The sequence below is a fragment of the Lipophrys pholis genome (assembly GCF_963383615.2).
Source record: "Lipophrys pholis genome assembly, chromosome: 14".
In the NCBI taxonomy this organism is placed as follows: Eukaryota; Metazoa; Chordata; class Actinopteri; order Blenniiformes; family Blenniidae; genus Lipophrys; species Lipophrys pholis.
In genome coordinates, this window is record NC_137633.1 from 22,737,264 (window position 1) to 22,763,861 (window position 26,598).

The 26,598-nt window shown below is 42.1% G+C and overlaps 3 protein-coding genes across 5 annotated transcripts; 2 read left to right on the top strand and 1 right to left on the bottom strand.

Annotated features, from left to right (window-relative positions):
* Nucleotides 1-660: 660 nt before the first annotated feature.
* Nucleotides 661-6,098, bottom strand: pcmtl (l-isoaspartyl protein carboxyl methyltransferase, like). 2 transcript variants are annotated; one of them, XM_080480283.1, is made up of 9 exons: nt 5,986-6,098; nt 5,768-5,902; nt 4,602-4,706; nt 3,275-3,306; nt 3,093-3,197; nt 2,889-3,009; nt 2,712-2,797; nt 1,368-1,537; nt 661-1,231 (listed from the first exon to the last, which is right to left on the bottom strand). In XM_080480283.1, exons 2-9 carry the CDS (start codon nt 5,883-5,885, stop codon nt 1,195-1,197), a joined length of 774 nt encoding a protein of 257 aa, XP_080336409.1. In that variant the 5' UTR covers nt 5,886-5,902; nt 5,986-6,098; the 3' UTR covers nt 661-1,194. The 2 variants fall into 2 exon arrangements, with proteins under 2 accessions (XP_080336409.1, XP_080336410.1); XM_080480284.1 differs by having other exon boundaries at nt 661-1,268.
* Nucleotides 6,099-6,112: 14 nt separating this feature from the next.
* Nucleotides 6,113-9,177, top strand: ccdc32 (coiled-coil domain containing 32). Of its 2 annotated transcripts, none has more exons than XM_080480285.1 (4): nt 6,113-6,240; nt 6,376-6,765; nt 8,096-8,249; nt 8,389-9,177. In XM_080480285.1, the coding sequence occupies exons 2-4, from the start codon at nt 6,450-6,452 to the stop codon at nt 8,576-8,578; spliced, it is 660 nt and encodes a 219-aa protein (XP_080336411.1). In that variant the 5' UTR covers nt 6,113-6,240; nt 6,376-6,449; the 3' UTR covers nt 8,579-9,177. The 2 variants fall into 2 exon arrangements, with proteins under 2 accessions (XP_080336411.1, XP_080336412.1); XM_080480286.1 differs by having other exon boundaries at nt 6,120-6,163.
* A 7,987-nt stretch (nt 9,178-17,164) lies between these two features.
* Nucleotides 17,165-21,717, top strand: prlh2r (prolactin releasing hormone 2 receptor). Its single transcript, XM_080480571.1, has 4 exons — nt 17,165-17,265; nt 17,766-17,937; nt 18,112-18,941; nt 20,954-21,717. Exons 3-4 carry the CDS (start codon nt 18,114-18,116, stop codon nt 21,275-21,277), a joined length of 1,152 nt encoding a protein of 383 aa, XP_080336697.1. The 5' UTR covers nt 17,165-17,265; nt 17,766-17,937; nt 18,112-18,113; the 3' UTR covers nt 21,278-21,717.
* Nucleotides 21,718-26,598: the final 4,881 nt, after the last annotated feature.

Genomic DNA, 26,598 nt, shown 5'->3' on the forward strand with positions numbered 1-26,598 from the left:
TGTCTTAACCTTCCAGTAGAGACTGTGTCAGCCTCCCTGACTGAAACGGAGCTGGTTCCACATGAGAGTAGCCTGGAAGCTGAAAGCTCTGCCTCTCATTCTACTTTGAGAGAATCAAGGAACCTCCAGTACATCGAGGGGCAATTTAGAGTCACCCATTAACCTCACATGCTGTTTTTGGACTCTTGGAGGAAACCGGAGTACCCAGAGGGAGAACATGCAAACCCCACTCAGAAAGGTTGTGGAGGAGATTTGAGCTCATGATGTTCTTGCTGTGAGGCGACAGCGTTAAACACTGCGCCACCGTGCAGCCCGCCAATAAATGTTTGTTATAATTCCATCTAAAGCAAAAGTACTATTGTTAAAGTACTCAAAATATAGAGGGAAAAAGGGGGGGGGGGGGGGGGGGGGGGAACCATGTTAATTCAATACAGTTCGGAGTCAGTGGGTAAGCCGGCATTTTATTCTGTTTTCTTTTTGGTTTATCCACAGATTATTCATCAGTTCTACTGTTAGGAACTTCATTTCACTGCTATTTTGTACTACATACGTAAGTCTTTTTTCTTCCTAAAACCTTTTCTTGAAACAAACTTTAAAAACTCATTTATCACGTTGACAGTTCTGCACAGTTCAGTAAATAAAAAATATGAGCAACACTAATTACGGAGTGAATTTTATTAATAAATCTGGTATATTGTACAAGTAATTACAATAGTCGTATTATTTAGAAATGGCCCAAATTAATCATTATTTTGGCACAACGCCTTCCTCCTCCAAAGTCAAACCAAACTTATTCTATACAGACAGTAGAAGAAAACTGGAAGAGGCGTTCTTACCACAAAATAAATATTACTTTATTGTTGTTGATTGTTTATTAAAACCTTGGCTTGTTCAGGATTTTGTCAAACAAACGTTTCAATTTTATCAAACACAATAATAAGATTGATCTAAATTCCCCAGAAGCATCGGCACAAACGCACCCTGCTGCTCTTCAACACGTAATGACAAACACGTCGCCTGCTGTTATCCACCGTGTCGATCTCTGCCTCCGAGGATTCTGGGAAGAGACTGATCAGCGGACTGGTGGTCGTTTATTCGGTGAGTCATTGTTTTCGCTTTCTGGGAAGGCGATCAGCTCAAGTAAACAGAGCGATCCTGTTGCTAGGCGACAGTCCAGCGAAGCGGGCGGCGAAGCTACGGCGGCACGGAGCCGCAGCACCACTGCCACCTCCTGCAGGGACAACCACACTGCAGGTCAGAGCTCAGCTCTGGGGAGAGAGAGAGCGAGAGACAGAGAGAGGACAGCAGGAGGACGTGATTCACTCATTTTGGCTTCAATATCTGAATCTTTAAAGAGGTTTTCTTACCCGGGCCACTGGTGGCGCTTGTCAGTGAGGGGGACGTAGACCACGCCCATCAGCGATTTCTTCAGAAAGGACCCGTCTCTCTGCCGGTCGTACTGCTCCAGCACCTGACTGCCGCCGTCCGGGCCCACGGGGAGGACCAGCCGCCCGCCGGGCTTCAGCTGCTCCAGGAGCTGCGATCAGAGGAGAAGAAAGAAAAAGAGGTTTCACATGGAGTGACCAGCTTCTGTCCAGAGGTCATCAACACGTCAAGATACCGAGTAATACCACGGGCTACTCCTGACAAACCTCCTGAGTGATTGAACTGTAAGGTTCATACTTAATGACAACCAATAATCATGAACAAAGATTAACTCAGCAAGGAAACCTGCAACATTATTTCTATTAGGGATGCATAACTTATCGGTACCGATAATTAGCAGACCGATATTAGAAAAAGAAATGATGTCACACAGAAAAGTCTGATAAATGTTTTGCTGATAACTACAGCCAATTATAAACAGACCAATTGCCTTGGTTTTGCTCATTTTCAGTCGGTTAATTTGCTCTGTGATGCTGCTGCCTGCTGTAGTCGCGCTCATTACGTCATATTGATGCGCCACTTCAGACATGTCGCCATCAGCGGCGCGGCCATTTTTCACGGTTTCTGAAAAGACGTGATTGCAGTATGCAATAAATGTTCCGCCAAAGTCCCAAGAGGGTGAAAAGTCAACCAGCTTCAACACGTCCAACCTACATCTTTGCCTTTCTTAACCTCAGGTGTGTATATAAACTATTAAAAATGTTATTCGTTCCAGCATCGGTGGTGAGAAACAGTAAGATCTTTCTTGATATGCACAATTGTTGGGTTTTGTACACTTTTTATTACAAATCATCAATTTGTTGACACTAATAAAAAATCATTAACCTTCAAAATAAGTTGTTTGTACTGAGCATTGATTTGCTTTACAGAATAATGAGGTCCTGCAGGCTACCTCTAAACACACACACACACACACACACACACACACACACACACACACACACACACACACACACACACACACACACACACACACACACACACACACACACACACACACACACACACACACACACACACACACACACACACACACACACACACACACACACACACACACACACACACACACACACACACACACACACACACACGATTTTGAGCGTTTTTCAGAACCAATAAAATCTATCTATCTTTCTTTTTGTTTTCATGGCTGACGTGTTTTGCCTTTTCTGACAGGTACAGCTGAATGAGAGCATTATTTATCTTGATGTGATTCTCCTCTATTCTCATGTCACAGCAGTAAGATGGAGTCGGGTTCTTACAGCCTGAGGCACCGTCGGAGCAGCTGCACCGACATGAATGGCATCATACGGCGCTCCGTCTGGGTAGCCGAGACGTCCATCTCCCACTGTCAACACACACACACATACACACAGGGCGGGTTAGACACTTTTATAGTCTCCTGCTGCTGTGAACATGAATGTTTGACGCCTTCTCACCGATGAGTTTGATGCGTCCGGAGGAGAGCAGCTCGGGGTCGTCGGCCTGCACGTGTTTTATTGACATCTGAACCAGCTCGTCTATGTGCTCAATGCCAACAACTCTCCCGCTGGGTCCCGTCTGAACACAACGCGAAAATATTTACATCCTCGTGCAAACATGACGTGGATGAGATTTTCAAACCGTGTGTTTTGAGAACTCACCATTCTAGCGAAGCAGGCAGTGAGATATCCGCTGCCTGAGCCCACGTCCAGTGCCGACGCCCCTTCAGTTAGTTTGTCACTCAGCAGCTCTAAAGCATGGCCGTGCTGGAAGGCCAACAGAGCGTTTGTTCAACTCTCTCTACGTATATAAAGTGCATTTATTTTTGAGTTAAGTTACTCACCATGTGCGGTGCGCTGATGGTCGCCCTGTAACCTGATGTTAAACACAATAACAGTGTTAGAGCATAGGCTTTCAAAGTGCAGCCACAATGAATTACAGTTAAGTTTTAATACAACTGTGCATTTCTTCTCTTTGGCGCCATCTCTAGGCTACATCTAGGTATAAGTTGTAATTATAGGTGTGGCCCTTAGGGGTGCTCTGACTCACCAAATACACTAAAAACGCAGAAGAAGACAAGAAGAACATAGAAATAGGGTACTTCCGAATTGTCCCTCCTATCTCCTTATCTATCGACTTTACCTTAACTCTTGGATGACGTCACGGGGTTAAGGAAATGTGATAGAAGGTTTCCTAAAGAAGTTAATGAAAGGCGATCACGTTAGTGTGGCAGTCGGACCGCACTTTCACCTAGTGTTGTCATAATACTGCGATGGCGGCGTGATTTAAAATTGTTCATGGCAGATTTTTGAGTTGGTAACTTACATGATCTGAATGGGGGTGTGGCAAAGTGCCTCATGTTGTCCAAGGTCAAAGCTGCTGTGAGAACATATCCTGGTGCTTCTTCATTCAGTACGACACAAACTTTTATGGCTGAGAGTCGGTTTGATTTATTTGGATTTTATGGCTACAGAATTGCCCAAAAAACATCCAACTTCTAAACTTTACATTGTTGTATTATAAATTAGTGTCTTTGATGTGACTGTGAGGAAATATGTAACAATAATAACAATGCATAGGTTTTATATACTTCTTTCTATTTGTGGACACTCAAAGACATTTTACATGGCATTATAAATGAACTCCATCCTCCATGGTGGTAACCTACGTATGTAGCCACAGCTGCCCTGGGGCAGACTGACGGAAGAGAAGCTGCCAATCTGCGCCATCAGCCCATCCGACCACCACCAACCACTCACTGTCATGCTGCGTTCACCCAGGCAGTTTGGGGTTCAGTGTCTTGCTTAAGGACACTTCAGCATGTAGGCAGGCAGAGATAAGAATTGAACAGGCAACCTTGTGATTGGGAGACGACCGCTCTACCAACTGAGCCATGGTGCCACAAGATGGTGACCCTTTGTGATTGGCCAGTGTAGTGACTAATATATGAGTGCAAAGCTCTTTTTCTCGGCTTTCTGAAGCATCCTAAATGTTCTGGCTAAGATTTGTAAGTATGTGAAATCCTGTCAGCAGTGACAAGATTGAAACAAAAGTGGTAATAAGCTCAGTGGAAAGACTCTTGATTGGTCAGTCTGTTGATAATCAATTAAAAACACTCAAAACTCTTGTTATACAGGTAGGATTGTGTTAATGAAGTATGATGTGCGTACCGATGGACTGAGGAGAGTCTGCGTAAGGATAGTCTCTGGAGTACAGCCCTCTGTCTGTAGCCAGCATGGCGTCGAACACTCTGTCGGAGCGGATTACTGCGTGATCTGGAGGAGAGAGGAGCATGCAGTGATCTGAGCCTCAGGTAGTGCAGTAGTTCTACAATTCATATGTCTCCAAACCTTAGATCGTACAAAAGTGTTGATGGGTTTACGAAGCGGCAGGTGATCAAGAAGAGGGAATTAAAAAAGGCTTGTCTACCGCAGAAGAAAACAACCCCAAACGTGCCGCCAGTGTCTATTAGGAGCTACCTTCAATGTAAGGAGAGTGACCTTCTAACCCCTCTAGCCCTGATCTTCATCTGTGTGGGTTCACATGAAGAGATCGAAGGATCTGAATCAGACTACATCCACAGAAGATCCGTGATTTCAACTCAAACAGTTTTAAAGTTCAGCTTCTGTGCAAGTTGTTTCAAACATTGGAAGCGCGCTCACTGAGAAGAACTAACGCCGCTTTGAAGACAAAAGCTGCCCAGACTTTGTGTGATATCGTCACCAAAGTGTGTTAAAGATGTGGCTGTCAGGGAGAAGGAGAAGGGAGAGACCTCAGAGGACTCACGGAGGAAAAGAAGGACATACAGTAGATGTGGTTGGTGACACAGTCGAGGATACGGGGGTAGCGTGAGATGTAGGTACGTGATTCACTTTGTCATCAAAAGACAAAGATGAAGTATCATAATGGCAAATGTTTTCCCTACTTTCTTACCTAATCTATTATCAAAATTGGAAAGAAAAAAAAGCTTGAAGTTATAAAAGATGATGAAAAAACTGATAAACCTATTAGTTTTCAATATAATTTTAGAAACACCTGTATATCATACAGTAATTTGATAGAAATGAATTATCATGCTTCAATATTAAAAGTCCTGACTTCAGCTCTGGCAGCTTGTTATCGTCTTGTTACATTTTCAAGATCTTAGTCTTGTTCCAGTCTCGTCTCAGTCGCAGGTCAGGTGGTCTTGACTACAACACCAGTAAATAATGAGACTTCATTGGAGTAAAAGTCCCATGAACCCACCAATAAAACCTGGACACGATTTGTGAGAAACAATCTTGAAAGGGTGAACGAATGGGAGCTGTTGTTGGGATTATCTAGAGTAAAACATTACCCCTGAGCCTGGTGATGAGCTCTGGATGTGTCTTCCCGCTGGACATCCAGGCCACGGTCCGGGACAGCAGCACTCCCATGGGGACAGCCACCACAGCCAGGCGCAGCACAGCTCGCATGTCCCACACCGGATCCCCTGCAGGGTTAACACATACCGCCATCACACTGTGTCTTCCGTGACGGATTAAAAGAAAACAGACGACACTTGAACATGTTTACCTTGCTAGTTCACCACCGTCACTTCAAGTTTACACCCACTTCCGGGTCCTCTATCGTCAAACATCATTTAGCCAATCACATCACAGTACTGTTTGATGAGCAGGTGTTACAACCAATCAAGGATCGTCTCTTAAGGAAGTGGGCGGCTTACAGACTGTATCATGGAGACGGTTAGCTGGTGAGGCTCAACTTTAATCATTAAATTCACCTGACAGCTCAGAAAACAACGTTTCATCTTTGCAGATTGTGAAGCAGGTAAGAGCTTTGTGATTTATTATACTGTCCAAGTGTTTAGAAAGTGTTAGATGTGCCACGAAGTCGCGTAAAAGTAGGTTAGATCGCAGTGTTCGCTGCTTGTTCATTGGTCTCGTTCACTTTGTTTTCACGCAGCTGAACGGAGGAAAACAACAAACAGACAAACAATCCGGAGGCTGCCGGTGACTCCTGTCCTCATCGCACCCACGATGATCGACGACTTCATGAACCGGGAGGTCCGGTCCAGCGGGGAGCTGTGGACCGAGATCTGCTCCGGTCTGCCGGAGGCACAAAGCGGCGTCGCCGCGGTGGAGGAGGAGGAGGAGAACAGGCCGGACTTCAGGGACTCGTTTCACCCGGCGGGAGAGGCTGCAGGGCGGGCTGAGGGAGAGGCTGCAGGGCGGGCTGAGGGACAAGCTGCAGGGCAGGCGACCGGACTGGCCAACGGAACCAGCACCAGCCCCGGCTCCTGCAGCGCTGCCTGGGAGCCCATGGAGGACTCTGAGGTTTACATTGCCAGTTTAGGTATTTCCTCCCAGTTTCTAGTTCTGCTTCACATACAGTGGTGAGGACGACTGTTTGAAGGAAGCTCCAAAATACACGGTTCATCCTCCATGTTTGACCTTTAACCTTCATCATAGTTTGATGGGAGGACGTCACACAGAGACAGACAACCTCACACGCATGTTTGTGGACTGTGGGAGGAAACCATGTGCACATGGGGAGAACATGCAAACTCCATATAGAAAGGCCCCGGCGGGTATCTGGACCCAGGCCAGCTGAATTAAACACTTTTCAATGAAGCAGAAACATAATTTTAAAGACGTTAGTCCTGGATTCACATATACAGACTAGCACTTTTTACCTTACCTTTTGTATTTTTGAAACCTTTTTCTAATTTATATAATGTCTACTTTTTGCCCAGTAATGTAAAACCTTATCAAATCCAGTAAAGCAACATTAGTAGATGTGGGAAAAGTACTGGAAAAATCTCACTCGGGTACAAGTGAGAGTACTTTCCATTTACATTGAGCATTTTTCCTGAAAACTGTTCATCGCAATGTAACAGCAGTTCAACATCATGTTGAAAGACTCTTCACCTTTGAAAGAAAGTGTTCAGATGGATATTGTCTGTATATAAATTAATACAATTAAATGGTTGCTAAATGTTTAGAGTACTAAAAATTAGTTAGTTACATTGCTCTAATCGTAATCGTTACAAACGAGGACTTTTTGCTAAAAAAAATACTCAAGTGAAAAATTACTCTTTAACCATTGGTTGTTTGATCGAATTGTCAAAATGCATTTGATTAATTTCACTTGTAGAATATGTCTATGTTCAAAGTACAAAAACTAAGTCTAAAACATTCACTATGATAAACAAATGTAGATTAAAACGAAGGAATCTTCCATTGAAATATTACGAGTTATTGGTGAAAAACATGCAGATCAAAAGGTTTTAATAATATTATACTTTAAATATGAGAGAAAATGGCAATTAAAAAATATACTCAGAAAATTCAGTTTTTAATATTTTTGGTTTATGTTTTTAAAAGGAATACCAGTCTTGTTTGAACTGAATGTAATGCTCTTAAATATTGCAGAAAGCATGCCGTGACGGTAAATGTGTGCTATATCGCACAACCTCAGTATTGAGACAGTACACACGGGGTCTACGCTGAAAGTTTAAAGGTGCATCGTGCATGTTTTAAGTAACACCCTGTTTGTGCTCTAGGTGGCAGTCGTGAATAACCTTCCTCGTAATTTTAGCAGTGTGATATTTCTTCTTTCTTAGAGTTTTGGATCTTGTCGAATTCCCATGAATCAAAGGTCTTTTCGCCACATTTTCCTGCAGAGAATCGGCTGAAGAAGTTAAAGGGCCAGTCGACGGACGTGACCTCCAGAGACATGCTGCGCTCTTTGTCCCAGGCGAAGAAAGAGTGCTGGGATCGATTCCTGCATGATGCCCAGACCTCCGAGCTTTTCCAAGGTGGAGACATGGATGAGGGGTATGACGTGATGAAACGCTTCGTTTCCACTCATTTGTCTTTTATAACCACTTTTGTTTGTCGCCTCCTTAACGTTTCCCTTCCGCCGAAGCATATAAAGAGACCGGTCTTTTTAAGTTTTGTGCCCGTCTCCCCTCAGTGCTCTGGAACACTTTAAGAGGTGGTTGATCCCTGAGAAGGTGGCCATCAGCGCGGAGGAGCTGGAGTATCTCCTGAGGCCGTCTCAGAGCGGAGAATCGGCGGCGGCGGGTCAAACGCAGAACGAGGACGACACAGACGGAGAGACGCACAGATCCGAGGAGGACGACGCCCACAGCCCGGAAAAATAGCAATGCTGAAAGGACAAGTAATTTTCCGTGCGTTCGGTGAGCGTGGCTTGTTATCTCCGCGCTCATTTTGCCGTCATGTAATGTCACCGCAGTGTTTTGGCCAACGCTTTTGTTATCGGCGGTCAGGAAAGCAATTACAGTCCCTCATCATCCTCTGTATCCCCAGCAACTGAGTGTTAAGTACTCATTCAATCTCATACATTCTGTCTTTGCTATTCATCCCCTCTCGTCTCGACACATCTTAAAAGTATATAAAGAGTCTGGAAATGGACGTGTTTGTCTGGCAGCGACAGAATTTGCATCAGATCCGTCTCTTGTTCCATTTGTAAGAAGGGTTCCCGATTTTAAGCTCGTCTGCAGAATAATGAAGGACCACATGCAGGGATTTGTTGCAGAGAAGACAACAACCATGTACTCACAGTAAACGTATTGCAGACTGAGCTACATTACTTTGTTTTTATGAATTGTGACAGTTAGAGTAGGAAGTGTTCTGTGGTAAATACCCTCAAATACTGTAACATATTGTGTAACAATTTTTTTCCAAGTTGACTTTCATTGTAAATTTTATCCTAGTTTCAATAAAAACTCATTTAGATTTGATTCCGTTCACATTTTCTTTATTCGTAAGCCGCTCAGTCTCGTCTCACAAGGAGAAGATTAGAGTTCGATCAGGGGCCTTCCTGAGTAGAGTTTGCATGTTCTCTCTCTCTCTCTCTGGTGATTGGTGAGAAAATGTCCTGTAGGTGTGAATGTGAGTCTGTAACTGTCCCATTCTTCTTCCTCTTGTTCGCTGGAATGAGTTTGACGAAGCGGCGTAGAAGATGAATGGATGAACACACTGTGCTGGCTCGAATCATGGTTGGTGGTTTGAGTCCCGACTCGCTCTGGACAGTTTGCTGGAGGACGGGGTGGGTTTGAGCAATCGTGTAAAAGTGCTGCAGAAATGATCAAACGTGTTGTATGTTAGTAAAAGTCCATTAACACCGTTGCATCGCTTTAATACAGTTGAATCCTCGGAGGCCAGAGCCTTTGATTTGCTTTTCCCACCAATCAGGAACCAATCAGGAGCTCCCAGAGCATCTCTGACTTTGTCTCTCACCACATTCAAAAAGTTAATTCTCACTTATTGAAGACGGCCTCACACCTACTTCCTTATCCTCTTTTTTTTTTTTTTTTTTTTTTCTTTCTTGCTATAGAAATTGTCGTTGAGTACCGTAAAAGCACTATACAGGTGTCATATTTTTAATTTTTTTTTTTTTAGATTTAGTTTTCTGGAACTGAACACAAAGACGTACAATATGAACTGAGGTTGTTACTGTAACCAGCACAACACGATGAAGGGAGGCAGGCAAAGGTCAAGACATTGTGTGTCGGGAGACTTTGGGAGGAAAAACTGCTGAAAAGCTGGTAGTGAAGTACGGCTGTTACATTGCTTGATTTGTACTCCATTAAAAGAAAAAGAACTGCGAGCCAAATGTAAAGGAAGTTTAAAAAAAAAAAAAAAAATCAATTTAAAGTCCCTGTACATTAAAAGGAAAAAAAATTCAGATAAACAATAAGCTCTATGAGGGCAAATCTATTCAGTAAACATTTTGAAATATAAAACAGATGAAATACTAAAGCCTTTGGCACTACATTTGCAATTCAAAAGGGTTTGATAACTGTGTACGCAGTAGCAGCTCCTGATTCTGAAAGTAGATTGCATGGTCGACATCATGCCGTTACATCATTGCATTGTCCCACCCCACCACCCTACCCCCTCTATTCATATTGCTCAGCTTGTAGGTATCTCTGTGGGACTTTTCACTTTGCTGCTGCGACACTGCAATGTATCATTTGTGGGACTAAATGAAGGTTTATCTGATTTAATCTACATTGCTACATCATTACATGATCACATTGTTGTATTGCTTCATTGCTACATTGTTGTATGTTACATTGCTACATCATTACATTATGACGTTGTTAGTATGGTTACATTACATGAGTAGAACTAGACAATTGAAAAACATTTTACAAGTAACTCATAAGACTGCTGAAATACAGTAATGTCAGTAATTGTAATCGTCACTTCCATCCTGTGTCACTACGTTTAAAAAAAAAAAAAGTCTTCAGTTATTATGATATGATTTATAATTGACACATTGCCATAATTCTCAGAAATGTCTAAATAAGCACATTTCAGGTCTTTTACAGAGCCTGTTACATACAAAAACTACCACAGCAAGCCCTTTATATATTGTTTATCAGATGATTTACAAACTTGAGCATTGTTGAAATTAGTAATTTGTTCGGGAGTAAAATGTAATAGATTTTGTTCATTTGATGGTGTCATGACTTCATTTTCTTAAATTACTCAATTCAGTTGGAGTCGTTGACTTTTGGTGACCTGCTGTCTGTCTTCAACACCCAAAGGAATGTGAGAGGAACCACCTGAATCCTCATTTCTCCCTCCGGGGGAGGAGACATTTCATTACTACTGAAGTGGACTTTTTTGTCACTTATTCAAAGAATCCTGATCGCAGTTTGAGGAACAGAAATGCTTTCATGGTCTGACAGAGACGTGACTCATAATAACATGACGGATATTAGTGTGGAGCCCACAATGGAAATGGAGATTAAAATGTGATTGCCACCAGTTCTTGATTAATATCTAATTTGCATCTCCTGAAGGTGTTATTAAAAGAATAACAAAACAATAAGCCAGTCAATGAGCCACAAAATGTCCTGCGATAGAAAACTAAAACGGCTCCACGTCATTCATCTCCAGCTCTTTATCATTTATCTATAGTCTGTTATTTCCACAAACATTTTCAATTCAGGGAGCTTGAATTCAGGGCTTCATGATGATTATGGCAACATTTGCAAACGATTGACTGAACTGAAATAGAGATGTTGCCATACATTCAACATATCTGGATAATCAGATGGGCACTTTTTTGTATCAGATCCTGTCCACAATGGACAACATGTCCCTTTAAAATCTCCAGCATTGCAGGACAGAAAGCAGACGCCTCAAAGCACAAATGTCAACCGCAAAACTGCTCAAAACAACAACATTACCAAACTTCTCCACCTTGTGTCAGAATGATTAACAGGAATAATGATGCATGGTTGGATTGGGTCAAAAGGAGAAGAAAGAGCCCGGTTGAAGGTTATGAGTCACACACACACACACACACACACACACACACACACACACACACACACACACACACACACACACACACACACACACACACACACACACACCCCTCAGAGCACTAGAGAAAAACACCCTGCACTTCTCCAGGGCCCTGTTCCAGAAAGCGGGTTATGTGAAAATTCAGAGTAAGTTCACCCTGAATTGAGGGATACTCTGAGTTTTCCATTCCAGAAAGAGAGGTAACTGAAACTCAGTCCCCATGGCAACGGGGAACAGAACTTGCTCACTGGCAGGTTTTGTCTCCTCCAACCTGAAGCGTGACTAGAAATGGATTGTCCATTATTTCCAAACCTGATCGACATCGAGGCAGAAATTATTTGAGATAACTTACTCAAATTAAACTTGAGATAACTTACTCAAAAAAATAGAGAGTCTTCTGGCCCAGATTAAAAGTTTTTCTATTTTTTGACTGTATTAATTCCCCGTGGGGATAATTCCTTTCCGAATTGATCCTGTGCCTCACATCAGAGCACATTTTATGTGCAGCATATAATTTTTTTGTGAAATGGTAGTTTCCTTTATAATATTGGTAAAGCAACAGTGTGTAGAGCGGTTAGAGAAGTCTCCCTCGCACTGAAACAACAGTTTTATTATTTTGTTTGGTTTTGTTTTAATTTTTTTTTCTTTTTTTTGGGGGGGGGGTTATGTAAATAAAGAAATGTGTGTGTGTGTGTGTGTGTGTGTGTGTGTGTGTGTGTGTGTGTGTGTGTGTGTGTGTGTGTGTGTGTGTGTGTGTGTGTGTGTGTGTGTGTGTGTGTGTGTGTGTGTGTGTGTGTGTGTGTGTGTGTGTAATATTTTATTTATTAATTTATTGAGTGTTGATGTCCACATTGGCACAATTTAAAAGACTCCACGAGAATAAAAATGTCTAAACCTTAATTTAAGGTTACATCATTACAGTATTTAAGGTTAATTTACTAAGTAGGATTTTAACAGAGGGTGACTTCAAACAACATGTTGTTACTGGTTTAAATTACTACTTGGCTACAGAATTTTTTTTTTTTAATTGACTTTAATAGCCTACATCAAATTGTAAATACTAAAATTAAAATCAAAATGAGGTACAATCAGAACATATATATATATATATATATATATATATATATATATATATATATATATATATATATATATATATATATATATATATATATATATATATATAAAAGCCTTTTCATTCTGAAAGATGTTTTTATATTTCATTTCTAGCTGCTTCCAAGTTGCCTTTCTCCTGTTGGATTGCACCTAAATGAAATTCAGATTTTACCTATTTATTATTTCTACCTGAATGCTGCAATCTTAAGTTAAATGTAAAGTCAATAGAGTCGATCATTCAAACTTATGCGTTGATTCGTGCAGCAACCTTCTCCCATGCCGTCTCTCTCCTCCGCTGCTGCAGCGCCGGGACTTTTACGGCAAAATAACTCGTTTTTCGGTCTGTTAGTGACTCGTGGTATCGGGGCTCCATTGACGACGGCTTTTTGTTCTGGTTGTGCACGCACGTAACTCAAGATTCACATACTGAGAGTTGATTGAACTAATTCAGATCAACTGTTCTGGAAGCGGAAACTCTGAATTTCCCATCTGAGGCCATGTTTACATGAACCTGGGTATCTGAAAAAACTGTGACATTTCTCTGCATTTGGGCCGCGCATTCACACATAAACGCAGCTACGACTCACCACAAACGATGATTCCTGAAAAATCCGGCCACAGTGGAGAGCTAGATAAAATCCGTGGGTACGTCCGAATTGTCCCTCCTAACTCCTCATCTATGGACTTTACCTTAAGCCCTGGATGACGTCACGGGGTTAAGGAAAGACGTTAGAGGGTTTCCTAAAGTCATTAGTGAAAGGCGATCACGGTGGTGTGGTAGTCGGACCGCACTTTCACTTAGTGATGTCATGATAATGCGACGGCAGTGCGAGTTAGTGACGTCCACCATGGTGGGGAAAGAACTACAAGTTTCCAAAAATGGACAACAAACGCGCATTTGGGTTTTATATGATTTAAAGTTGTTCATGGCAGATTATTGCTTTGGTAACTTACATGATCTGCTCCCTTTTTCAGACATCCTGAGTTTCCCTGAACGCTCGGATGAGCGGGTCCCTTTAAATGTTGTTGCCGCAAGGAATTGTGGGGCAGCATGAGCTCGCCTCCTTTGCTAAAGGAAACATCAGTGGTTCCTAAGCTAAAGGAGGCTCTAAAGGAAGCAACGAGCCTCCTTTCCTTTGCTTATTGAGGGTTCAGACAGTCCTTATCATGGCCGCCATACAAAACTCTTCCGGGGTGAAGGAACAGTCGATAGTTAAGGAGATAGGAGGGACAATCTGGACGTACTCACAGTCTCTGGGTATATCAGGGTTTGTTTGTTTTTAAAACTGGGCACGTGTAAACGTGGCCTCAGAGTCAGTCGACTCAGATTTCAGGGAGAGACTCCGAGATTGTTGAACCTCCTTTCTGGAATACCCCCCAGATCTCCAGTCACAGTCGAGATCAGCTCACAGAAATCCCCTCTCAGCACAGCGGCCACTCAATGAAGACAATATCCTTATTACTGACGACGGCGGCGACGGCGACGGCAATGATCCTCATAGAAAATATTCATATCTAAGATGCAGCTCAAAGTGCTTCACAAAACTGTAGGAAAAGTGAGCACAGGCAGTAGAGAGAATAAACTCTCAGAATAAACCTGCGTGGATCCAGATTCAGACATTATGTTGCTGTAATGTAGTAGTGGTATTAGGTACTGCCAAAGAGCTGGTGGTAGATATATTTAGCTATTCTTTATATTTACTGTTCACTTCCTGCTGTGATGATGTAAATCTCCCCATAGTGAGACAAATAAAGGAAAATCTTCTCTATTTTTAAATTTAAAATCATACTTTCAAAAAATCTAAATCACCCACAATTTGTTTTGTTATTCAAACCTTTTTACGTTTATTCTTTAAACGGAGAATATTCCTGGTTTAAATACACATTTGATGGCCATCCTACTTCCGATACTTGATTGTTTGTGTACCAACTGTGGTTTAATATTTCTTAAAATCAATCAATGCCTCCAGTTGAAAAAGTTAGTACTGCTTTAGGTACTGCATGTCATATAATGTGACAACAGAATAAATAAAAGTTCACAGCAGATGATCCACCTGGAGTCCCTGGAGCTCACAGTTCAGCAGTCTGATGCTTTCACCAGAAAAATCTTCCCAGTCGCCACAATCCTTTCAACAACAGATGAATCCACGAACAAAGAGAGCACTCTGGGAAATTGGAGGCTTGTGTCCTGCAGAAAGATCACAGACACAATCTGTTTTGATCTAAGACCAACAACAATAATATACACATGTAGTATTTGCATGTCGGCGTAGTCGAGGAAAACACCTCAGTGTTTCATCAAACTGTACAACTTCAGCTTTCAGTAAAAATGTAAATGCTTTACGTTTAATGAGCCAATGCTGACAAAATAAAACACGAGGCCGTAATCAATTTTACAGTTTGCTGAGACCCGTGATGGCTTTTACTTTTAAAGTGAAAGCCTCTAAGTAGCCCCGTCAATGAAGAGAATTTATGGCTTATTGATTTGGTCAGGAGGAGGTTAAAAGCTTTGGAAGCGTTTCATCCCACAGTCCAAAATCACACATAGCGTGACGACTCTGTTACTCTGAAGAGTAAAAGATACAGCAGACCAGGCGCCTCAAACACATTTCAGTTCAGGGGGCCACTAATAGACTTTGTTCATCTAGAATCAGTGTTTTCTTTCCTATTCTGACCATTTGCTTGATGGTTTGGCCGGATTGGAGCCTCTTGCTGGCCGCCTGTGGCCCCCCGGGGTCTTTTGTTTGACACCCCTGCACGAGATGTATGAATTAGACTACAAATCCGGACTTAATAAATTCTTTTGATTCTGATTTACTTGGTGTGAGGAAAACAGTCCGAATGAATTTAGAGTAAATTGTGTAATTTCCTTCTCAGCGTGCGAGAGACGACAGTTAATGTGTTTTGTCCGATCTGAGGATGAAATCCTTTAATCACTATGCAGGGGAGACGCATTACAACACCTCTGTGGTAGAAATAATTAAACCTGAGTGTGGAGTAAGTAGTTCACAGCCTGTGTATGTGCGAACGTATATAACGTGCACAAACACACAAAAAAAAAAAAATACCACAAGCCACATTGATATTCCTTGACCTGATTAGTTTGATCAAAATAAGTGTTCAGATTGAAATTATACACACAAAAAAAAAAAAGGGTGAAAATGATAATCACTCCGTGTTGGGCATTGGTGTTATGGTCACACTCTGCCCCTTGTTCCCCTGGAGTGTTTCACACTAATGAATCACTCCTTGATGCTCCACACTGTCACACCGATTCTGCTCCGATGCAAACACTCAACTCAGCCTTCCAGATTCACTTCACCGCCATGAATAATTCATAAGTTCCGTATCGAGGAAACGCTGTCGCCGAGATTGTGTTAAGTCTCGCTGGTGTTGGTTCGTGGCTGAGTTTGTCAGAAAAGTGGGCACGCAGCTGGAAAGTGACCTTTCCCATTGAAAAGGCTTCCGGCAGGTGGGAGGAAAGAGCCACTCAACATAATATATATTTTCTCTTTCCATACATTTTTGAAAGTCAAAGTCAGCTCTCCCACTCAGCTGAACAGTTCAAGTGTTTAGAAATGATTGATATTACATGAGCAATATGATAAAATGACTTAAATTGCCTGAATGTATAGAAAGGTCACTTAGTTCTACTACAAAAGTGCCAGAAAATTTAATAAAACTGAAAGATTATGAGATGATGCAAAAGAAAGTCCCGACGCAGCGGAGAAGAGTATTGAAGTGACTCAGTTTGGGAAATAATTTCAGCTCAAATGCAAAGTAGAAAATTAATATTTAAAAGTTTTTTATGTGAAACTTCTCCATGAATTCAAGGGGCCAGGAAAAATGAAGAAATGCACATGTTTAATTCAATAAAAAGATCTGATACAAAACTCCAGCTGTGAGGGAGAGTCAAAATAAATACCAAAATGTGCACGAGAAACTGATGCAAAATCACAGCATTAATATGTAGCACACGAGAAAAGTAATACAAGGACAGCTCGATATACAAATCATCTTTAAGGTCAGACATTGGATCTCAAGAGGACAGTGTGTGTGCGTGTGTGTGTGTGTGTGTGTGTGTGTGTGTGTGTGTGTGTGTGTGTGTGTGTGTTTGTGTGTGTGTGTGTGTGTGTGTGTGTGTGTGTGTGTGTGTGTGTATATATATGGAAACAGGAGGGTCTCAGGGAGAGAGGGAGAGGGAGAGAGAGAGAGAGGGAGAGAGAGAGAGAGAGAGAGAGAGAGAGAGAGAGAGAGAGAGAGGGGACGAGCGAGCACAGCTCTTCATTCTGAAGCAGACCAGGCTGCAGTGAAGAAGTGAAGCTGCTCATCAGATTTCCTGCAGAGACAGAGACTGAGGACACAAACAGGCTGACGTCTCTACGAGGTACTTTTATCTTTTATTATGGACTTTACACACACTGACCTTAAGTTTTGCTTTTACATTGATATTTCATTTACCTCTCATGAGGTAAAACACAGAAGTGTCACTAGATTTTGTTTCACTGGTTGATTTAACTTTTCGTACCAAAATCCCGTCAGCTCAGTGAGAATAACGCAGTGATTAATGTTTAATCTGAGGATATTAAACAGGATTCTCACAACGTAATGTGGCAGTTGCAGCATTTATAAGGAACTCGGGTTAATTTAGCAGGTTCTTTGTTGTGTTTGTTCGTCCTGAACACAGTGAAACTGGTTCCTTTTTAAAAGTTAAAGTAATTGCAGTGTGAATTCACGTGTTATTGATTTGATATCACCCTCGTCCAGTTTTCCACATTTGAATAGAAAAATCCCCCAGGTATTTTCACTTGTCAATGGATTCTCATTCTGCATTCACACCATCTGGAAAAAATAAACATTCTCCATCTGATTGTGTTTCTTGAGCAGAAGCTGTCGTCTGACGTCAGAGCGGTCTCCATGTGCAGATGTTTGAGCTGAGGTTAATAGCGGCTCGTCTCAGTTTGATTCGAAGTGAAGCTCACGTGGATTCGATGGATAATCTGTGGATGGTTGTGAAATCAGTGCAGATCAAGAAGATTTAGAGTGGAGCGGATAAAAGGTGGGAAGAAAGCGGCTTTTCAGGAGGAAAAGAAGCTGTGCTGGAGCTGGTTAATGACATTGATTGGCTGAGAGCTCTGGAGATGGACGATAATTAGCTCACGTGTTTCCATGATGCTTCATACAGTTTCCTTTTGTGATTCATGTGTTAAATGACATTGATTGTCTCTTCCAGATATGGACTGTGAGAAGCCTCTGAACTTCTCCACTCCGGCCTCCTCCTCCCTCCACAGCTTCTCCACTTCGCCGCTCTCCGTCCCGCCCTTCACCGGCTTCGACCTCCTGCTCAACCTGAAGCTGCTCTTCATCCCTCTTTACTCCGCCGTCGTGATGATCGCCTGCTCTGGAAACCTCCTGCTGCTCTTCCTCATCTGGCGCAACAAGAGGAGACACAACACCACCAACTTCCTCATCGGTAACCTGGCGCTCGTTGACCTTGTCATGTGCATCTTCTGCGTCCCGGCCACGGCCTTCTACGCCTTCGACCGGCGTGGCTGGGTGTTCGGATACCACATGTGTCACTTTGTCAGCGTGATGCAGTCCGCCGCCGTCTACGCCGCCGTCCTCTCCCTCACGGCCATCGCGGTGGACCGCTACGTGGTCGTGGCTTATCCCATCCGGAGACGGGCCGGCTGGCAGTTCTGCTGGAGCCTGGTCGTCCTCATCTGGCTCTTCTCCCTGGCCCTGTCCATGCCCACGGCACTGCACACCGTCCACCTGGACCTGCGGGCCGCCGGCCTGCAGATGTCCGTGTGCGAGGAGTTCTGGGACGGCCAGGAGCGAGGCCGCCTCGTTTACTCCTGTTTCATCCTGCTTTTCTCCTACTTCGTCCCGCTGGCCGCCGTCTCCATCTCCTACTGTGCCATATCGTACCGGCTGAGGCAGAGGACCACGCGCCCGGAGGTCCGATACGCGCAGGCCGCCTGGAGCAGACGGAGGAAGAAGACCTTCTGCCTGCTGCTGGTGTCTGTGCTCTGCTTCGCCTTCTCCTGGCTGCCGTTACAGGTCCAATTACCACTACGAGCAACACTTCACTCACACTCCAAAAACCTGCATGCAGAATGTAATTTAGCGCCATTATCTAGCTTTACGTTTTGGAAGTGAGTGATTTAAGTAGAAGTAAGATCAAATCTAACGAGGACACATAAAAAAAGCCTCTAATATAGTCAAGGGAGTGACATGAAGAACATTTGGAGGCAGTAAAGAAGGACTCCCCATCAGTTTTATCATAACGACTCTCATTTAGTTGCCATTAATGCAGCTTTCTTTCTGCTGGGAATTAGAATAGCTTCAGTATATTTGCTGAACAGCAATTACTTTGGTTTTTTTTATGTTAGCGTATACAAAGCAAGGCAGATGTATTTCTATAGCACCATTCAGACACAAGTCAGAGTTCTTTAGAAGGAGATAAAGGAAATGCATTAAAACAAGGTGAAGAAGAAAGGCACACACTGAGCGACCATTCAGAGCTCGATGGAGCAGAAGTCAGACGTTGAAATGGAACATTTGACACACAGCAGCAGTGATTGAAGCTCAGGTGTAATGTGCTCCACCCTCTTTGTGTTGGTAAGGACCCTGGATGAGCTGCAGCTGTCTGACAGACCCAGGAACACGAGGTTACAATAATCCAGCCAGCTGACAATAAATGTTCAGCCCACTGCCGTCTTCACCCATCTAGAATTGTTATATAGTTTTAGTTTCAAATATCAAGTCGATTCTAACAAATTTTTTTTTTTTTTAGTATCCAGAAATCAAGATAAGACAAAAAAATAAACTCGTCAAAGCAGAATTCTGAGCTAAACCGCTGCAATCTCAATGAGCTCCGACTCCTTTCTGGGAATCTCCCACTTTCCCAGTGGGAATCTTTCAGTTTCACTGAGTTCAGCTGCATTTTTTTGGACGCCGCAATGAAGAGAAGAAGGTGAGTTAAACTCTTTCCACTCGCACACCACAAGACTCACTTCCACCCACATCTCAAAACATTCCCCTCACACACACCAGCTTGTAAAAGAGTCAGCCAATGTTGAATACACTTATTTTGCACGATGCTCAATTTATTTATCATTTATTGTTGCATTGCCTCCACAGACGGCCGCCTGAAGGGGGACGAACCCCGGCTGGACCTACGGATGACAAGTTTCAATAAATAAGTTCAAAACAACAATTGTGTGCATTTTCATATATATGTGCAAAAAGCGCCATCTTAAAGTGCGCCACTCAAAGTGCACCACTCAAAGTGCTGGTGAACATTTAAAGTGCTGGACGCAAAGTGCTGCGAGTGATTATGCCGGTAATGAACTGGCTGTTCGTTACACTCCCGTTGTTATTGTGTGTTGTTCTCTGTGTGGTTTCATTACAAAAACAAACAACAGCACCTACTAGTGGCCCAACATAAAACTTACATTCTATTGTCTCTGCTGTTGCAGTGTAAACGGACATTTTCAAAACGTTACCATGGAAATGCGAAAATTTTCCAGGATGCAAAAACCATACGTTTACATGTTGTTATGTAAACTCTTACTTCACCTTTAAAATCATTTTTAATATTAGTCTGATGTAGAAAGACTTACCTTCCAGCACGTTAATTGAAACAACATGTTTTTAAAATGTAGCCTAAGCTATGCTAAGCTAACTGCTAGCAGTAAGTTTTCATTTCCACAGGGTGAACAAATGGATATGTCCACTTTCACTTCAGATACAAGAGCAGAAATTAGAGAAAGGGTCTATTTTAAATAGTTTTTTTCAAATAATATTAGTGATTTATTTAAATTTACAGGCACTTTGTACAAAACACTACAATACTTGTAGTATTTTGTGTATTGCTGTTTGTTGAATAAAGTTTGAGAATCATTTCAAGTGTCCGTTCTATTAAAGGTCGTAATTTGATCACAGATCATACACAGAATAAAAAAGCCTTTGTATAAAAAGCATTGCTTTCTTAAATGTGTAAACTGTGAACGTGAGTTAAATGAATAACTCGTGTCTTCACCGTGAACAACATCCCGTCCACTCTGCAGGTGGTGAACTTGATCCGGGACCTGGACACGGACTTCTCCATCTTGGGGAAGAACTACGTGAACGTCATCCAGGTGTCCAGCCATCTTCTGGCCATGAGCTCCGCCTGCTACAACCCTTTTATCTACGCCTCGTTACACAAGAAGTTCCTGTCCTGCTTCTGTCGCCACTTCCTGTCCCGGAGGAGACGGAAGGGGAAGGACAGGGGTCAAGGGTCGAGCATGTCGAGGATGTCTCACCGACTGCCTCGCCTCCACACCTCCACCACGCTGGCCGACGTTCCTGCTGTCGTCACACACAACTTTAATTTAGGAAACTACACCTGATGTTGATCTGCCTGTTTGTTCGACTGGACATTGTTTGAAGTTATTAACATCCGCTGCTGTTTTCACTCCAGATTTAATCTCATTGGTCTTCGAGATAAGATGGATTTTTCGAGGCTTTCATGCCGCAGCCACAGACAAAACAGGTGTAATAATATGAGTTTATTCTTGAAAATAAGAGTCACTGGAGGATTATTTTATATTTTGAAAGAAGCTGGACCTTTATCTACTTTGGTGATTTGTGTGTTCTGCTCGTCGCTGTTGATAATCACGACTTTATTTCTCTTTAATATTTTACTTTCTTTATGTAAAAATGACTTTTTCTAAACTAAACGTGTTTTTTTTGTTGTTTTTTTTGCATTCCTCCTATATCAAGGTAATTGTGTCGTGTTACATAAATTGCGTTCTGTTCAATTTTCCTCAATAAAGCCATTTATCTAATCCATCATTCCTCCTCCGATACGCAGTCTGAACAGGGACAGAATGGGATCATGAAGCGTTACTTTCATCATCAATGAATGGTGTAATTATGCCCTTCAGCTCAGCCTTGAATGACGGCGCACACTTCACACGTCCATCTGCAGCTGTGACATTTGACGAGCTCGCCTGCAACACGTAGAAATGTCAATTCTCTGATGGTGAGAAAAAAAAGAACACGTATTTATTCCAGTCTGTCAGAATAGAAGAAACTGAGTCAAACTGAGACAAAACAGTCACAACCTCTCCTAACATCTCATTAGAGGAAGAAATATCCACGAGGACAGAAGAAGAGAAGAAGTGTAAGTCAAGACAGTGAACAAAAAAAGAAACGTTAGGACACGTAAATGCATCTGTAACAACCAATAACATAATATTTTTTCCTTTTTCAATTGAGTGACTTGCCAGTAGTGTGATAAGATATCTGCTCCATTATCGTCATACTATTTTATCAATATTTAACAAGTTATACGATGATTAAAGCAGCATTAACATCAGTAACAGTAAAGTAGGGTTAACCTATACCATGTAACATGTTTCCACCAATTTCACAGTTGTTCTTTCTCTAAAGACACAGTCCTGTTGCTGGCTTCTTTCATGCTACTGCTCTCTCCTCCAGCCGGCGGCCTTTTCTCCTCGCTTCCATCCATCCATCCATCCATTTTCTTCCGCTTATCCATTTCCGGGTCGCGTGGGTGACAGTCTGAGCACCCATATCACAACGCACCAATTAAGAACCTTCTTGCAGGTGGTGAGCCCACGGGACGGTAGCACCCGGCGTGGGACACGAACCCGCTACCCTGAGATTGTGAGTCTCATGCTCTACCAACCGAGCTAGCCGGGAAGTGAAGGAGCAATTAGACAATTAGAAACAGGAGTTTACAGTCAGCGCTCAGTCGCTCTCCTCCCAAAGAGAACCTCCAACGTCTCTCCTGCAGCCGAGGCTGAAAGGTGCAGGGACAACTCGTCCAAACTGCAACCCTGGACATCTCGCCCACGACTAATTTTTCCAGCATAATTGATTTGAAGGATTTCACACAAGATATAAATGTCATTATGAAGCAGTCTTCAGGGTTGGGGTTAGATCTGAGGTGTGACCAGGCCAGTGTAGGTGTGAGGGAGGTGTGATAAGCTAAATTTGAGCAACTGATATGATATGGAATTGATATGATACTACTAAATATATATATATGGACATATATTAGATATATGAAAAATATACAAAATACCAATTTGAAATAACAATATGTAAAAGTACATTGTACTGGATTTATTTTCTCAAGAAATTCTGAAATCTCCTCCGTGGACGAGTTGTCCTACAATCAGCTAAACACCGTCACCATGATGCTTCTGAATTTACTGATTTCAGCTGGAGCATGAGACGTACATATCTGAGATTAGTGGAGGGAACTGAGATGAGTCACGGAGCATAAATGGTTTAGGACCCGTTAGAGGAACAAAAGAAACATTTTAAAGCAATTGATTTTAGTTCAGGGGGCCACAGGCAAGCCAGTTAGATCTTCAGTGGGGCTGAACAAGAGAAACAATAATAACTTGGCGACAAAAAATGTTTAGTTTGTTTTCGGTGGAAAAGGTCCACGTTTACACGGCAATGATTTCAAGTGAAAATGCAAAACCTTTGTTGCGTTTTAGGCGTCTGTTTACACAACAACGGCACTCGGAGCCACTGACAACTAAACTTTGTGAAAAACGCCGGGGCTCAGTTCTGAGTAGAAACGCCGCCACCATGGTGGCCGTGGTAAATAGTTCTTCAAGGTCAAGGCTACTTTATTGGTACCCGTAGGTAGACTTGTTCTACAGGTTTTGTGATTACTTGTCACGTCATAGCAAATAAAGATGAACGAAAACAAGCAGATAATAATTGGTCGAGTGAGACAAGATAGACAAGACAAGAGCTCAATGTTCCGCTGTTCACCAATAAGTAACTAAGATAAGATCAAAACTAGATGAAGAGAAACCACAATAAAAACACAGTAAAACCTTACAGAGATAAAAAGGCAGTCACTAACACAAACCAGGAGAAGAACATTCAATGAAGAGTCAAGATAATAAATCGAGCTAAAAATTGACCAATAGATTAAATACAATCAAGTGCAATGTCACTGAGTCTTTCTCAGTTCAATGATGGCAACAAGAACAAAGCTGTTCTCAAAACACTTCGTCCTGAACCGTGGGACCAGGAACCTTCGTCCAGAGGGGAGGAGCTCGAATTCGCCTCTTAAAAAAGATGGGAGTCACTATCAAAGATTGATGAGGCTCCTCTGTACCTGTTTAGTGAACAAGGGAGGCTGGAAGAGACTGTGACTCACCGATGAGACGACTGGACCATTTTACTATTTGGTTCAGTGAGTTTTTCTCTTTTAAAGACGACCGAACCAGGCCACCGAGCAAAAAGATAAAACAGACTCCATAGAAAGAACCCGGGATTGTTTGGTCGATGTGGAATAAAGCAAGTTGCTGACAGTCCTTTTTACAGACCGATTAGCAATTCTCCTCGAAATTCAGTTTTTCATTAATAATGGTCCCCATGTGATTGATGATTGCACTGCTCTATTTTCTGGCCTTTAATTAAAGTGACTCTGTGCCTGTCTTGTTGCTTCCTAAGGTCAGTGGCCATATCTTTTGTTTTTGATGTATTCAGTTGAAGGTGGGACTCGTCACACTGCACATGCTCAGTCGATGAGCGCCGACTTGCTTCTGGGAATCTCCCACTTTCCCAGTGGGAATCTTGCAGTGCCACTGAGTTCCGATGCATTTTTCCACCTTCCAGCTCCTCACGACCATCAGACTAGTATTGATTCAGGACTTGCAATAGTCATTAAATCATTTTCATTGTGAAACCTGAGGAGTTCAGAATGGAGCTAAATCTGCTTTGTGTTCGTTTAACCCCGTTTACACCTCAACGACCAGTTCATGTGAAAACGCAGGACTTTTGTTGCATCCTGGGGGTGTGTTTCCGTGACAACGGTGCTCCCAGCCGCTGAAAACCCAACGTTTATAAAACGGCTTTCAAGGCGGAACTTTCTGAAAACACCCTTACTCTATGTTTACAGCGTATCGTTCTCTGCTGCATGTGTGTGAGGTTTCATTACAAAAACAAACAACAGCGTCAACGTGCGGCCCAACGCACTAACTACATCATTTGCAGCGTTTCTGTTGTTTTCATGTAAACGGACTTCGTTGTCAAAACGTTGCCGCGCAAACGTGAGACTGTTCTGAAACGAAAACGACTAAAAAGTTTATGTTTTCACTTGAAACGTTGTCGTGTAAACGAGGCTTCATTCAATATCTTTTTCAACCAGATCAACAATATTCTTTAGTTTCCTCTTTTACCCTTTTTTTTTTTTTTTTTACAATTTATGCCTGCACATGTAAATTACAGTGACACAACGTGTCTCCACTTGGTGTGTTTAATTTATTTGTTGAATCTGCTGAAAGAGTCGAAATCCTGTCTTGAACCGTGTCTAAAAGGTGGATGTAGGGATCGATCGTTATTTTCATTCATAAACATACACCATAGTCAGCCAAATCGCTTTAGGCTTCAAAAGTGTGTAAAAACAAAAACATTGAAAAGTATAAAAACACACAGTGAGCTGATATGTGTTTATTTCTCAGGACAGAAAAATTCACCCGCAGCTTCACTGAAGAAAATTAGTTTTTATCTGAGAAGCAGTGAAATGAGTTTCCTGCTGTAAAATCGTCTCTGTGTGTTCTGATCTCACCTGTGGGTCTTTCAGCTGCTGTGATTTCACTTATTACAAAAATGGCAGATTGTAAAAAAAAAAAAAAACAAGAAGACCTGTGGTGTGAGAGATTTCATCTCTGATGAATACAACTTTGTTTCCTCTGTAATTTTTTTTACTAATCAATAATAACTAATCTCCCCTGAAGCTAAAAGATTCAGATTAATAATGACATGTCTAATTATATAAACACATTAATTTGAGATTTATTTTAAAGGGTTCTTGTATTAGACATAAAAAAAATATAACAAACCTCCACAAGAACCAGTGTTAATGAGAATGTTTGTTTGTTAACGCCAACACAGAGTTGACTACAGTCAACAGTTAATTTAACGTGGTCGTGGGCAGAGTCGCCACGTCACACTGTACAAAGTTAAAAAGCCCTTTCAAATCTTATCTTTTAAGCAAAAAGCCAGCTAATGCATCACTTTTCTCTTTCCTTTGCTCTTTTCTCTCACATTTCACACAGACTTGATGATGCTCGGGCCACTTAGACACTCGGGAGGCCTTTTAAAAAACATTTCTACAAAGCAAAGCGTGAAGGAGATATTTTGAGAGCTGGTGAGGAGGAGAAGCCCCGTCCTGCGGACCGCAGTCTGAAGATGAGTGTTTACTGCAGCAGATAAAGACGACAACCATGTTGGATCACATGTGGACGCTCTTGTTTGTTGCCTCGGCTAATGGCTCCAGAAAAAGATGATAGAGCTTCTCTTATTTACGCATCGTCCGCCGTCACGTGTTGTCGTCAGCAGCCCTCTCACAGATAAAGAAGAAGCCTCACGCCGTCCTCATGCAAACGTGAGTGATCTTCATCACTTAGTGCTTCTGAGTGTTTCTCCAAAATACAATTTACACTATTGTGAATGTAGATTTTAGACATACATTGTTCAAAGCTTCTCCATTGTGAAATAAGTCATGTTAACTAATAATATGTAGAAAGATTAATGGTGACAAATACAAGCACAGATGAATTATTAATAAAATAATAAATATAAGATAAAATGTTTATTTGGGTAGAATTTAGTGACAGCGACGACAAAAGAGTCAAATGAGACTCCGGATCAAACCTTCCCTTTATTTCTA